The sequence below is a fragment of the Poromitra crassiceps genome, assembly GCF_964638095.1.
Source record: "Poromitra crassiceps genome assembly, chromosome: 11".
Lineage (NCBI taxonomy): Eukaryota > Metazoa > Chordata > Actinopteri > Beryciformes > Melamphaidae > Poromitra > Poromitra crassiceps.
The window spans coordinates 35,729,652-35,744,418 of NC_139643.1; the positions used below are offsets into that span (position 1 = coordinate 35,729,652).

Sequence of the window (14,767 nt, forward strand, 5' to 3'; positions counted from 1 at the left end):
ATAATTAAACCTTCAAGTAGTGTATCAGTGGGTCAGTGAGCAAAGGACGGTGCATATCATTTGCTTGCCATGTGTGTTCCTGTGAGCACACATTTGCCCAGTTTAGCAGTAATAACCATAACAAAATCGTATTAAGCAGAATACATTTCCAGACACAACACAGTCTTGATTTTGATAACAAAGTAGCTTTTGTTTTTATTGTATAGAAAAATACAAGTTCTTTTTACTTTCTTTTTTACACCACACCCTGTGTGCTGAAGTATAGTCAAACATTGAAAGCCCGCTACAAAGAGCGCGCAAGGTAATACAACTTGAACTGATATTCAATAACAACCAAAATACTGCGAGGGGGAAAAACAACACCAGGCCTCATTCCAACTGCCTACCTGGCATGCAGCCTCAGATATGCCTACATGTGTCTGCAGTGTGTGCAAGGTGTTCAGCTCAACACTTGAAGCGAACTATGTTCAGTGCAAAAGTGTAACAAGTAGTTTTTAAATAAAAGAAAATCACACACATTTACAAAGCAGCGTCAATAAACATAATTAACATTGACATAGAAGATAGTAATCGACATTCACTGTAGTGTTTGTGTGTGTGTTATGCTGCGGTACAGAACAGCTGGCTCAGAATCAGCAAAAGGTGTGTGTGTGTGTGTGTGTGTGTGTGTGTGTGTGTGTGTGTGTGTTTGGGTCATCTCATGTAGTGTGTGATGGCTCGTAATGTGTAGAGGAGTGCAGCCTGCAGTCGGGCCTCCATGACAATCAGGCTGGCGTGAACCTGTAAAAAAGAAAGAAAAATTAACCATGTTGTTACCATAAGGTTACTGCTGGGTTATTATCATATTAAAGCAATATTCCACTTAGTTTGAAAATGCGAGTTATTCAGCACTTGAGTGCCATGAAAAGCAGAATATCTACTCAGCAAGATCAGATCCAGCTGCAGGAGTTTGTAGCATTTGAATGAGGCCACGAAAATAGCCTGGACTTGACATTTAACACATTTGTGAACAAGTTCAACAACATATCTGGCTTTCAAGACAACAAAGCAGTCCTGGTCTTAAGTATTGCTGTTCTTGGTTTACACTACGTCAAAAGCTAGGCTGCACCGTCACCGTGTATGATGCGTTTGCTAACACTAAAGGCCTCAATATTATGCTTCTTTAGAACTGCATCTGATAACAGAACAAAGTAGAAAAAACAGGAAATAGCCCAGTTCCAGTCGAAGGCGGTAATCCGACTATGGCTGCCGACCACCGTTAAACTAAACAGAAGAAAGTCTTACTGCTAGTTTAACTTACCCTCTTGTGTGTATTCCCCAAACTCCTGTTATTTCCAGGATTATATTGTCTTGCTGCCTTTAGCCTCTTCTGAAATCAATCGCTCTCCTAGCTTAGTCTTAACAGACGGCTGTTTTCAGTTGTTTTTGAGAGACGTTAAAAGCTCGACCTGAACACGAGCCTCCTCCTCCTGGGTGGGCCGGCGAGCGGGACATTTCCTGGGTGGCAGGCCGGGCAGGGCTTCACATACTCGTGCTGTCCGGACCCGCGCAGCACAGGCATTCAGACCAACTATATAGAGATAGCCAATCTTCTCGATGATGGTCTCGTTTGCTGATGTAGGTCATATAGAAGCATCCGTATTTCATAACTAGGGCTATAGAGAGGCAAAGTGACCGCCTACTTCCTGCTTCAGCGCTGTACCAGAGATTTTCATCCGCCATTTATTTTCCCATCCACATTTCGTAAAATGCGTATACAAATAGTTGTATTGGTTCAAACCAAACAGTACAGATATATTTAGAAACAGGAGAGATCGCATAACATTTCACTGGGACGGGTTTAAAGAAAATATTTTTTCAATGTTTTTTTAAGTTTTCGTCCGAGTGAAATGTTCTATGGTCTCTCCCGATTATAACATTAGCTGAACCGTTTAGCCTTTTACGAAATGTCTATGGGAAAATAAATGGTGGATGAAAATCTCTGGTACAGTGCTGAAGCAGGAAGTGACGTTCCACTTTGCCTCTCTATACCCGACTCAGAATTATGTCAGTCGACTCAAGTTCAACTATTCTTTTTTCTTCTTCTTTTATGAGCATGAGCATGAGCTTGTTTGATTCATTCGTTTAATTGGGACTTGGTTTTACAGTATTAATAGGCTGATACCAAAATAGGCTATAAATCACGATCTATTGGGAGAATCCAAGCAATTCTATGTCAAATCAGACATTCAGCACCCCCATATATCCGGAATGGAATGATCCTAGTTTCATAACCACATTTTGTGACTATTCAACTGTGAGATTGGCAGTCGAATCACCTCATGAATCAATTCATGGCGGTCAAGTGCTGAATAACCCTCATGTTAAAGCTAAGTGGAATATTGCTTTATAGTCCCTCCCCACCATGACAATAATGACTTTTATGAAGAAAGCAAAAGGTGAAATTACGCCATGTCAGGCATGTGTTTGGGTAAGTGCGTACCTTCTCAGAGTGTGGCATGTGTTTGGGTAAGTGCGTACCTTCTCAGAGTGTGGCATGTGTTTGGGTAAGTGCGTACCTTCTCAGAGTGTGGCATGTGTTTGGGTAAGTGCGTACCTTCTCAGAGTATGGCATGTGTTTGGGTAAGTGCGTACCTTCTCAGAGTGTGGCATGTGTTTGGGTAAGTGCGTACCTTCTCAGAGTATGGCATGTGTTTGGGTAAGTGCGTACCTTCTCAGAGTGTCTGAAGTGTCTCCAGAAGGCGTGGTAAACACGTGCGGTGGTCTGCTCGGGGTGACAGGCCATGGTTTTAACGAACACCTTCAGCGAGCGCTCCAACAGCACGTTCACGCCGCCGTAGTCGTAATCGTCGTAGCTGCACGCGCACAACGACACAAAGATTAGCGGCACAGCAGAGGTTTCTTAGCAACACATCGGGTCGGTCGGTAAAGTGCGCGACACTGACCGTATCCCGTAGAGGCAGTGGATGTAGTTCCACAGGGCTTTCCTCAGCGTGTAGGTGTCCACATCTTCATGCATGGCCATTCTCTGGTATGTCAGGCTAGACGCAACCTACAAAGTGAGATTTAAGCTCATTACCAAACGTGCTCAATCAGTCTCTTAATCAGTCGATCGATATCCTGCATTCAGAGTTTCTATTGAATCCCTAGGTCACTATGACTCCCACATCAAACTTATCTTATATACTTTTAGCAAAACAACCTATATCACTCACATTATCACAGGAGCAGATGGACCGGTCGTGTTATCCACACACACCAGTCTTTTACTGCTGTTTATCGGCTTATTGCTGTACATGTATTAGGTGAAAGGTGAAAGGTCAAGAGGGGTGGAAGGTACCTGGAACTTCTCGTCCAGCAGCTGGCCCATGTCCGGCAGCAGTCTGTTGACCAGCGAGAAGCCGTGGTCTTCCCACGAATAGTCCTGCACAAATGACATACCGACCTTAACACCCACTACTGCACAGGCTCAACACACAGAGGACAAACAGGCAATCTACACTGTAAACAGAGCCATGCATGGGCACGCACGCACACACGCACGCACGCACGCACACACACACACACACACACACGCAATATTTTATCTGTGAAAGATAATCATGTTATTACAACTAATCGGGTGCACACACAAACAGCAATGGCGCACACACAGACAGTGAAAAGCATCAGACTACCTGGGCTCTCATGGTAGGTGGCGCCTGCTCTCCTCTGGGGGCAAAGTCCTCATAGCTGTACTCTTGATCCTCCACCAGACGCAACACCAGGTCAGGCGGCGCGACCCGCACCACCGCTAGACACACCCCCAAAACAGGAAGACTGAGTAAACAAACGTGAACCATGTGATGCCTGATGAATAGATGAGTATGTATATAAATATCCACCTGTGGGGATGCTCTCGCTCCTCTCCCTCTCAAAGTGAGTGAGCATCTCTTCCTGAGTGCACTCCTCCTCCTGCTGCTGAAGCTCCACCATCCTCTTCATCAACACCTCCACCTCCATCCCTCCATCAACCAGCTGGAGAGGAAGAGAGAGGGGGGGTTATGGAGCTGCTCTGACTTGGTGCTCTGTTCTTTAATGGCAAGCTAGCAGTGTGAAATACATTACTTCTTCCATTCTTACTAACTGGTGTGATTGGTAAAACAGCATTGGAGTGAACACAGCTGTTAACATTATTAATTGGGCTGTATTCAGGATCGCTGCGGTTACAAAACGTCACTGCAATTAAAGTATGGGCTCATTACATCTGTGATTAAGAAAATGACCCACAGACTCACCTCTTGCCTGCCATCCTCGTGGGCGGGGCTATGAGGGCTACGAGGAAGGTGATTGGGTGAAGGCGGGTGGAAGGCGTACCCTCCAGTATGGTCAGGTTCAGGGTTCAAGCCACACCCCCACACAAAAGAAGACAGTGAGTGAGCGTGTGCCATCAGGACCACTGCATGAATCAGCTCAGCCAACGACCAGTGGGACTCTGCTCCGGGACACACCAGCTCCTATAGGGGCAGAGGACAGGTGTTAGGCCAGGTGTAGCTACTATCAGAGGGACAGGTGTTAGGCCAGGTGTAGTTACTCTCAGAGGGACAGGTGTTAGGCCAGGTGTAGTTACTATCAGAGGGACAGGTATTAGGCCAGGTGTAGCTACTATCAGAGGGACAGGTGTTAGGCCAGGTGTAGTTACTATCAGAGGGACAGGTGTTAGGCCAGGTGTAGTTACTATCAGAGGGACAGGTATTAGGCCAGGTGTAGTTACTATCAGAGGGACAGGTGTTAGGCCAGGTGTAGTTACTATCAGAGGGACAGGTGTTAGGCCAGGTGTAGTTACTCTCAGAGAGACAGGTGTTAGGCCAGGTGTAGTTACTATCAGAGGGACAGGTATTAGGCCAGGTGTAGCTACTATCAGAGGGACAGGTGTTAGGCCAGGTGTAGTTACTCTCAGAGAGACAGGTGTTAGGCCAGGTGTAGTTACTATCAGAGGGACAGGTGTTAGGCCAGGTGTAGTTACTATCAGAGGGACAGGTGTTAGGCCAGGTGTAGCTACTATCAGAGGGACAGGTGTTAGGCCAGGTGTAGCTACTATCAGAGGGACAGGTATTAGGCCGGGTGTAGTTACTATCAGAGAGACAGGTGTTAGGCCAGGTGTAGCTACTATCAGAGGGACAGGTGTTAGGCCAGGTGTAGTTACTATCAGAGGGACAGGTGTTAGGCCAGGTGTAGCTACTATCAGAGGGACAGGTGTTAGGCCAGGTGTAGCTACTATCAGAGGGACAGGTGTTAGGCCAGGTGTAGCTACTATCAGAGGGACAGGTGTTAGGCCAGGTGTAGTTACTATCAGAGGGACAGGTATTAGGTCAGGTATAGTTACTATTAGAGGGACAGGTATTAGGCCAGGTGTAGTTACTATCAGAGGGACAGGTATTAGGCCGGGTGTAGTTACTATCAGAGAGACAGGTGTTAGGCCAGGTGTAGTTACTATCAGAGGGACAGGCGTTAGGCCAGGTGTAGTTACTATCAGAGGGACAGGCGTTAGGCCAGGTGTAGTTACTATCAGAGGGACAGGTATTAGGCCAGGTGTAGTTACTATCAGAGAGACAGGTGTTAGGCCAGGTGTAGTTACTATCAGAGAGACAGGTGTTAGGCCAGGTGTAGTTACTATCAGAGGGACAGGTGTTAGGCCAGGTGTAGTTACTATCAGAGGGACAGGTGTTAGGCCAGGTGTAGTTACTATCAGAGGGACAGGTATTAGGCCAGGTGTAGTTACTATCAGAGGGACAGGTGTTAGGCCAGGTGTAGTTACTATCAGAGGGACAGGCGTTAGGCCAGGTGTAGTTACTATTAGAGGGACAGGCGTTAGGTCAGGTGTAGCTACTATCAGAGGGACAGGTGTTAGGCCAGGTGTAGTTACTCTCAGAGGGACAGGTGTTAGGCCAGGTGTAGTTACTATCAGAGGGACAGGTGTTAGGCCAGGTGTAGTTACTATCAGAGGGCCAGGTGTTAGGCCAGGTGTAGTTACTATCAGAGGGCCAGGTGTTAGGCCAGGTGTAGTTACTCTCAGAGGGACAGGTGTTAGGCCAGGTGTAGTTACTCTCAGAGAGACAGGTGTTAGGCCAGGTGTAGTTACTCTCAGAGGGACAGGTGTTAGGCCAGGTGTAGTTACTATCAGAGGGACAGGTGTTAGGCCAGGTGTAGTTACTATCAGAGGGACAGGCGTTAGGCCAGGTGTAGTTACTATCAGAGGGACAGGCGTTAGGCCAGGTGTAGTTACTATTAGAGGGACAGGCGTTAGGCCAGGTGTAGCTACTATCAGAGGGACAGGTGTTAGGCCAGGTGTAGTTACTCTCAGAGGGACAGGTGTTAGGCCAGGTGTAGTTACTATCAGAGGGACAGGTGTTAGGCCAGGTGTAGTTACTATCAGAGGGCCAGGTGTTAGGCCAGGTGTAGTTACTATCAGAGGGCCAGGTGTTAGGCCAGGTGTAGTTACTCTCAGAGGGACAGGTGTTAGGCCAGGTGTAGTTACTCTCAGAGAGACAGGTGTTAGGCCAGGTGTAGTTACTCTCAGAGGGACAGGTGTTAGGCCAGGTGTAGTTACTATCAGAGGGACAGGTGTTAGGCCAGGTGTAGTTACTATCAGAGGGACAGGTGTTAGGCCAGGTGTAGATACTATCAGAGGGACAGGTGTTAGGCCAGGTGTAGTTACTATCAGAGAGACAGGTGTTAGGCCAGGTGTAGTTACTCTCAGAGGGACAGGTGTTAGGCCAGGTGTAGTTACTCTCAGAGGGACAGGTGTTAGGCCAGGTGTAGTTACTCTCAGAGGGACAGATGTTAGGCCAGGTGTAGTTACTATTAGAGGGACAGGCGTTAGGCCAGGTGTAGTTACTCTCAGAGGGACAGGTGTTAGGCCAGGTGTAGTTACTATTAGAGGGACAGGCGTTAGGCCAGGTGTAGCTACTATCAGAGGGACAGGTGTTAGGCCAGGTGTAGTTACTATCAGAGGGACAGGTGTTAGGCCAGGTGTAGTTACTATCAGAGGGACAGGTGTTAGGCCAGGTGTAGTTACTCTCAGAGGGACAGGTGTTAGGCCAGGTGTAGTTACTCTCAGAGGGACAGATGTTAGGCCAGGTGTAGTTACTATCAGAGGGACAGGTGTTAGGCCAGGTGTAGCTACTATCAGAGGGACAGGTGTTAGGCCAGGTGTAGTTACTCTCAGAGGGACAGGTGTTAGGCCAGGTGTAGTTACTATCAGAGGGACAGGCGTTAGGCCAGGTGTAGTTACTATCAGAGGGACAGGTGTTAGGCCAGGTGTAGTTACTCTCAGAGGGACAGGTGTTAGGCCAGGTGTAGTTACTATCAGAGGGACAGGTGTTAGGCCAGGTGTAGTTACTATCAGAGGGACAGGTGTTAGGCCAGGTGTAGTTACTACCACCAAATAATTGCACATGCATTCTGTATTTGAAAAGATTCATGTCCGCACATGCAGCTTGCACACTTTAGTCACCTGCATCTCTCCACTAGACAGCTACAAGCTAGTTTGACTCCACTCGAGCTCAGTGCATCCGTTTCTTTTTCACGCGACAACAGCTGATGTGGATTATTTTATGATTGGTTCACAGACTTTGTTGGATAATAAATCTCAAGCATAACCACGCCCAAATTCAATGTGTGTGTGTGTGTGTGTGTGAGACCTGGATGTGCTGCTGCGTGATGAGCCAGGGTCTGTGTGCCATCAGCTTGTTGAGTGCCTGCAGGCTGCGGAGCTTGGTGTGGGTGAGCTCCAGGCCGCCCAGCCAGGCCTCCTCGCCCCCGGCCTCCAGGAAGCCCGCGCTGTGCTGCTGCACCAGGTAGGAGCACTGGTGCCGAGCTGCAGCCTGGGGGACACCAAGACATCAGGCACAGGCCCAGCTGATGGAGGGAAAACTAATGCACTCCTCTATCCATTTAAAAACATGAATAACTCCATTAGCTTGTATATGAAAGGCTCAGAGGTTAAACAATGACTAAGTCAATGAACCATTTATAAAAGAACAAAACACACCAGACTTGTCTGTTCTCATAGATATGAGAGGGCTCAGAGGTTAAATGATGACTACGTTTCTGCAGTAGTACCATTTTGTGTCCAATTAACGGCCACTCTGAAGTAAAAGGGAGGTCAAGGTACGCTCTTGGTGAAGGATGGCAGTAATTACATGCTTACATGACCACAGTCTTGGCAGAAGTGCTATTGCCTGGATACGGTACAGTAGATAAAACTGAATGCCAGATTACCTGCCAACGCAATTTTTTACTGTTTCTCTCTATTTTTAATCCGAGTCTGTCACCTGTCTGTCACCTGTCAATCTGTCACCTGTCAATCTGTCACCTAAAAAAATTTGCTAATCAAATTCCATGACTTCACCATTCCATTTGTCATAGGGCTGGCCCGAATACAATGTTTTGGGGGATCCGGAGATTCGGTGCGGTTGTAATCAACAGCGAATTTTCGGATATTCGTACGTCCAGAAAAAGTTAAAGTGTCCTTTCTTTCTTTCTTTATTTGTTTATTTGGACGGGACAGTGCATATTCATGAACATTACACAAGGCAACGTAAATAAGCCGGAGTTAGCAAGAATGCTAAATTACATCCGTAGTCCCCACAGAGAGACAGAAAAACGACAGAGGCAGCACCAGGACAGAACTAAACAGAACAATACAAAAAACAACATGAGCAATAACAAAACCAAAACGGATCAGAACTAAAGTAAACCAAAATGAACTAAACTAGGTTAATAAAACAAGACAAAACAAAAACAAGAAACATAACAGAGCAAGCAAAACAAGAGCACTACAGTACAATTTACACATGGTCGCAGATTTGGCTATTTAAAATCCATTTTTTTACGTTGTGTTTGAAAGATGGGAATGACAGACAGTTTCTTATAGTTTGAGGTAGCGAATTCCAGATTTCCAGATTTCCAGATTCCTGCATCCTGTGTGTTTCAGTTGAAACTGAATACCTACCCACCCAACAAACACATATCAGAATTACGGTACGCTTGTTTAATGCAGAAGGCTCAGAGGTCCCATCGTCCATCGTGCCAACACTAATCCAATAGTCAAATATTCGGGTCCAGCCCTAATTTGTCAGTGTTCATTTTCAAATCATTACATTTTTGGTTAATAGCCAATTTTATCTTCTACACCTAGCAAGCCTCTATAGGCCTGATTTAGTCCTTTGAGTCTAATAATTCAGAGGTAATTTGATCTACCAGCAGCCAAAGTTGACAAAAGCTTCAATGACAGTTAAGATACTTTTGGATATGCCCCCTTTTCTATAGCTTTTCTCAACCTGGCACCAAATTTTTCCAATTTCATGATTTTTTCCCCAGGTTTTCCATTACTATGATACTGGTATTTCAACTGCTTTTACACTGATGTTTTGAGTGTTGCAATGCAATACAGTAGAAAAACAGCTGCTGAAGATAAGAAATGATACCGAGGGCAGAAATGAAAGAAAAACATCAAGACATATCCAGAATCCACGCAGACATGTAGGTAGTTAAATTAGTCAGCAAGTAATGTCTGAAAAAACAGCTGGGCCTTTACAGAGGGATTTAAGTTAAAAGCACAAAAGTTCATAGTCTCCAGCTGGATTTGACCAGAACTTCTCAAAGACGTCACTGAATGCTAATAATTACATAAAAGAATGGTGACGTTTTCTCACCATGATAACAATGTAATGTCTCCAGGGGCGGGGCAGGGGGCCGTCCAGCTCCAACAAAGCATGCTGGGTGCTCAGGAAGCAGCTGAGGTAGAGAGGGTGCAGCGCCATCACCATGGTGATGTGGTCCAGACGGCCCAATGAAAGGAAAGCTTCCATGAGGATTTCCTGGTCAGGTCCTTCCTTCAACATCTAGAAGAGGATGCCCGGGGCAACAACAAAAAAACAACATTTTCAGACTTCTGTCCACCAAACAATATTGACATTGTTCCACCAAACAATATTGACATTGTCCCTATAATCTTGGACAGTTTGGCCTGGATTCACTTGATAGTGGACAATTGTCTGTTAACGCCCAGCTGTCCCGTCCGGGGAATCCCTCAGTGACAGGGTGGGGAATCCCTCAGTGACATGATGAGCCAAAGGTTTCTTTCTTCCTTCTTTTTTTACCAACAAGGTTTTTTTCATGGGAGTTTTTCCTTGCATGGCTTCTAGCTGAAACATGGTCATTTTTGCTCACAATAAATAAGAAGACTATTGATCTGTGAGTGCTGGTGTTTGTTTTGATCCTTGCACCCGATAGAGCGTTCAAGATTTGGAGCTGTGGTGCTGCTACTTTATAGGGCTGGGTATAAATAAAAAAATAGAAAAATAAATGTTTCCTATTCACCTTATGTAGCCCCACCCACTTGACCCAGTTGTGTTATGACTTCCTGTTCAACACACTAACCCTAACCCTACTGTCACAGGAAGTGTAAACACAATAGGAAGTAACTGGCTAACCCCTGTGTTGGAACATAAGGTGAATACGAAGCGGAGGCAACTGATATCGATTCATAAATCCCAATATCGATCTTTTAGTATAATGCCTTTTCCCTTGGATACTTGACGCTTTAACCCCATAGACTTGCGCGGTTTGGTCCTTAGCGCAACGAGATATCTGTAAACATTATGAATAGGCTGTCTGTTATGTCTTGCTGCTATAGTCTGTTGTGTGTATCTTGCTCTTCCTGGTGTTTGTCCTATATCTGTCTGTTCTATGGCTGATTGTGGATCAGTTATCTAGTTGGGCTCATACTCTGTCCTTTGAACATACTTATGATAAAGGGCTAGAATATACATAAACACACTTGAACTTGAAAACAAGAAACCAGTGGCCTTGTGCGGCAGAGAGTCTCAGAAATTACATTTTCTTCAGTGGATGACGTGCAATGAGTCAAACCTGAATCAACTTTTTCAGTCTTTGGGAACGGAGCTTTGGGTTTGCTGACATGAAGGTGACATGAAGCAATACACACTGTAGTCTTGCAACAGAAATAGTTATTCATGTTGAGTACTAGTTATTTTAGTAGCTAGTCTATAAAGCCATGCACTCACTTTTGAAGTAATACATCATTGTGTGAAGAGAATTCTTGTCATTTTGGTCTAACATATAAAAAAAATAATACAATGGCTAGTAACCTAAACATGTAAAATATATGAATTACTTTTACACACAAATTCTGAGTGACTTTCATGGCAGGAGCTGGCACAGACATTATAGGTAGAACACTGATTTAATTGTTTAGCATGATACAAGCCAGGGAAACTGTGGGGTTGGATATGGAGGCGAGGTGTGTGCCAAACTCTGATCAAAGTGTGAGAATCTGCCTCCATAGACTACACAACAAGAGAGCTGTCTTTTATCTGTGGTTTTATCAAGAAAGACTTTCTGGAAATGATAGAACTGGTAGCCTTTAATGAACTTTATAGACACTGTGACAAGCCCCAATGATTGGGAAACAATATGACGAATGCTGACATTTCTCTATAACATTTTAAAAGAAAGAAATTGCATAGAAAGCATTTTAGCAAGGATTTCCTGACAGCTCATACTTTTCATAATGACCCACCAAACACCTCTATCATTTTTAGACTAAATGTATTCAAAATAGAGCTGCAATGATTAATTAAGTATTAAATGAATTGCTAACTAGTTTGATAATCAATTAATCTCTTTCAGTATTTTTTTAAGAAAAAATCTCAGCTTCCAGCATCTCAAATCATGTGATGTGAATTTTCTCGTTACTTTAGCACTCGCCTCTATGACAGTATGACATTATCTTGGGCTTTGGGAAGCACTCTTCGACATTTTTCACAATTTCGATTTATTAGCCCAAACAACTAATCGATTAAAATAATCAACAGATTAATCCAAATGAAAATAACCGTTAGCGGTTGCAGCCCTAACTAAAAAAAACACACGCTCACCTCTTTCGCAGGAATGAAGGCACTTGGACCCGAGACCAGAGCCTGAGGTACTTCAACTCCTCGTTCCTAGTGATAAGGGAAAGGAAATGGAAGGTCAAAAGATGTACATATACTGTCAAATGTCTAACAGAAGGAAAATAAATCATACCATATAAAAAAAAATCCCCGCCCCCAGCTTTTTTCAGTAAGTTGAAGTTGTTTTCCCTAAAGTCCTTGAAGCAGCACAGGGGAGGGGACCAGAGCAGTTTATGATTTAGAAACTCTGTAGACAGCTTTACCCCCAAGTTAACTGGACTAACCTAACCTAGTAGCGACTGTAACTGGAGACCTGTTCCATAACGTGGAGCCCTTAAAAACTAGAACCACGCATACAACGTACCGTCATCTTGACAAAATCTTCAGCAGATTGTTAAGTCGCAACTTCCTAATTTCGACGGAGAAGACAAATGTGCGTCATATGATATGCGGCATATACGCAGCTGCCACACTTCTGTTTTCTGGAAGCTACTAAACAGCGGGCTATTGAAATGGACTGGGGGTGTGTCTGGTGTGTTTTTCAGTGCACCGAGAGGGGGCGTGTCCTTGTCTGATCTATGCACACCGCCAGTGACTCTTGCATCACCTCATAACTGTTCAATGTCTGCTGATGAAATCAAACAGCAATCTGATAGAAAATGTAATCGTGTGATAAAATGTGTCAAGTTAATAATTTCGCATTGCTATCATGATCTAACAATTGCCTCATAAAAGGTAGGGTAATGGTCCTGTAAAGTATGCTGAGGTCATTCAGATAAAGGAGTTAAACCTCCCTTTTCCCGTAACTTTAGTCTAATATAGCGTTCCCATATTTTGCTCTCTCGTCACCCTGCATGTCTCAACTCATTCGTCTTCAGACAGGGGAAAGGGTGTGTGTGTGTGTGTGTGTGTGTGTGTGTGTGTGTGTGTACGGTACCAACCAACCTGTGCAGTCCGCAGCAGCTCGGCAGCTCTCTCTCGTACCTCCTGTAAAGGGCATGAGCGGGACAGCCGCAGCAGATGAAGAAGTGTTTGTTTACTGAGCCGTGCCGAACCGGGCCGGTCCAGTCCCAAGCAGGCCAGCACAGCCTGGCTCAGCTCGTCCAGAGCCGCGGCCCGCTCCGCCTCGTCCCTGCTGCACAGCCGGGCTAAGCTCTTCGGGGTCGGGCCAAGGTCGGGTTCCGACTCGGACTGGTGGCGAGAGGAGCGGCCCGACACATACACCTGTCCGGAACCAGGGTTTTCTCCTCGGTTAGCCTCGCAGATCATCACTGCCCTGGGTTCATTGGCCATTTCCAGACTCGGTTCAGTAGAATCACCTAGCGTAGCGTAATGTCTGACCGAGTTGGAATATTAAACTACCCGTTTTACGTCCAATGCTAGCTTAGTTGTTTAACTCTTGAGTTTGTCTGACTGACTTCGACAGTCAGCGGTAAAAGTGTAGAAAGCATTAACGCCGACGGGCCACCGTGACCGAACCAGAACAAAAGATTCGGTCACTTTCACCTAGCTCGCTGAAGCTAACGTTAGCTGCGGCTAGCAAATGCTGCAAACTATTCACATGCAACGATGCACGGCTCGATAAACATGCAATTGACCGATTGCTTACGTTTGCTGGGCTTTCAAACTAGAACGCTATCTAACTTGTAATATAACGTTACTCAGCCAAGTGAGGAGTTCCGTTCGCAGACTTGCATCGCTCTCTCTGTTCTGTTTCAGTTCAGCAGCAGCTGTGTCAGTGTGTGAGTTGAAGTTACCGTATTCTACTTCCTCCTTCCTCTCACGCAGCGTTATTTCCCCCCACTGCATTTGCGCCAAGTCCCGCCTTACTCTGCCTCTGATTGGTTTAGCCTAACCTCGCGTCCTAAGCTTAACCAATCATCACTCTTTATGTCTAAACGCAACCCAATCATCACTCATCATGCCTAAACCTAACCAAAGGGCTAATACAAATCATTCGCTTCCTCACATGTGACGTCAGACAAGACACAGGTAAAATAAATAAACAATCATAATAAATAACAATAATAATAATAAATCACGTTTACATAATTAATAATTTATTTCCATGGCTGCACTATTCAGTTGTTCCCAAATCCTTTTCACAAGGACTCCAAAGAGATATGCACTGCCACCAGGGTAGTCTACAACCAGGGTCCTTGAGGGGGTTCCAGAGGTCCCCAGAAAATTGATGAAGTGTTAAAAACGTAACCATAGAAGAAGGTAACACAATTTGAGAATGTAGAACAATGACTATGTTGATCTCCGTTATTTCTCTACAATACAGATGGAATTATGGACAAAATCATATCTAACAATAAAAATGTCATGCCATGGGTTCAAGAGACAAATCCATCCAATCAAATCATCGGGTCTGTGGCTCTAATGTGGACTAAATTAGGGGTCCTTGATATGAAAGAGGTTACAAATGAATACCATCTGAGAATATTTTAGTTGTTAAAACATAATTACATATAAATTAAAGCCCCTGTGGAATCCTCAAGAAACCCTGGTTGCCCGGCTCAGATCCAACTTTAGTCAAAAGTTAAAACTGGTCAAATTAATCAAGCTGTGTAGGCCTACTATTCATACCTATGAATACCACTGAGTACCACAGGGATGTTGTGTGAACCCAGAAGTCATGCACTTCCTGATTCCCTCGTCACGAAGTCTATGGGATTTTTGTATGGGGATTTTGGTTAAACCCCTGAAATAGGTCTGTGGTTAACAAACGTTTCTGAAACTGTGACCTTAGTGTCCAGCAAGATAATCTTTACAAACGGGGGGTCAGTTTTATGATTTTTGAA

General features: G+C 44.9%; 2 protein-coding genes across 4 annotated transcripts in view; both read right to left on the minus strand.

Annotated features, from left to right (window-relative positions):
* Positions 1-225: 225 nt before the first annotated feature.
* On the minus strand, positions 226-13,664 carry sesn2 (sestrin 2). Of its 2 annotated transcripts, none has more exons than XM_083646276.1 (11): positions 12,906-13,664; positions 11,946-12,011; positions 9,699-9,887; positions 7,683-7,865; positions 4,278-4,496; positions 3,885-4,017; positions 3,678-3,793; positions 3,341-3,424; positions 2,946-3,052; positions 2,711-2,855; positions 226-780 (listed from the first exon to the last, which is right to left on the minus strand). In XM_083646276.1, the coding sequence occupies exons 1-11, from the start codon at positions 13,251-13,253 to the stop codon at positions 694-696; spliced, it is 1,677 nt and encodes a 558-aa protein (XP_083502402.1). In that variant the 5' UTR covers positions 13,254-13,664; the 3' UTR covers positions 226-693. The 2 variants fall into 2 exon arrangements, with proteins under 2 accessions (XP_083502402.1, XP_083502403.1); XM_083646277.1 differs by lacking the exon at positions 12,906-13,664 and adding an exon at positions 12,325-12,425.
* A 334-nt stretch (positions 13,665-13,998) lies between these two features.
* The window catches only part of matn1 (matrilin 1), a 7,677-nt gene continuing 6,908 nt past the window's right edge, over positions 13,999-14,767 (minus strand). For both annotated transcript variants that reach the window (XM_083646337.1, XM_083646336.1), the window contains one exon: positions 13,999-14,767. This exon is cut by the window's right edge and continues 906 nt beyond it. The gene's annotated coding sequence lies outside the window, so the exon portion shown is untranslated.

Excerpts from the sequence above, each read along its gene's own strand:
- sesn2 (XM_083646276.1), bottom strand. The coding sequence starts at position 13,253 with ATGGCCAATGAACCCAGGGCAGTGATGATCTGCGAGGCTAACCGAGGA. Across the intron at positions 3,794-3,884 it reads GAGCGAGAGCATCCCCACAG|CGGTGGTGCGGGTCGCGCCG; the intron begins GTGGATATTTAT and ends GGGTGTGTCTAG. Across the intron at positions 3,053-3,340 it reads TGCTGGACGAGAAGTTCCAG|GTTGCGTCTAGCCTGACATA; the intron begins GTACCTTCCACC and ends CTCACTTTGTAG.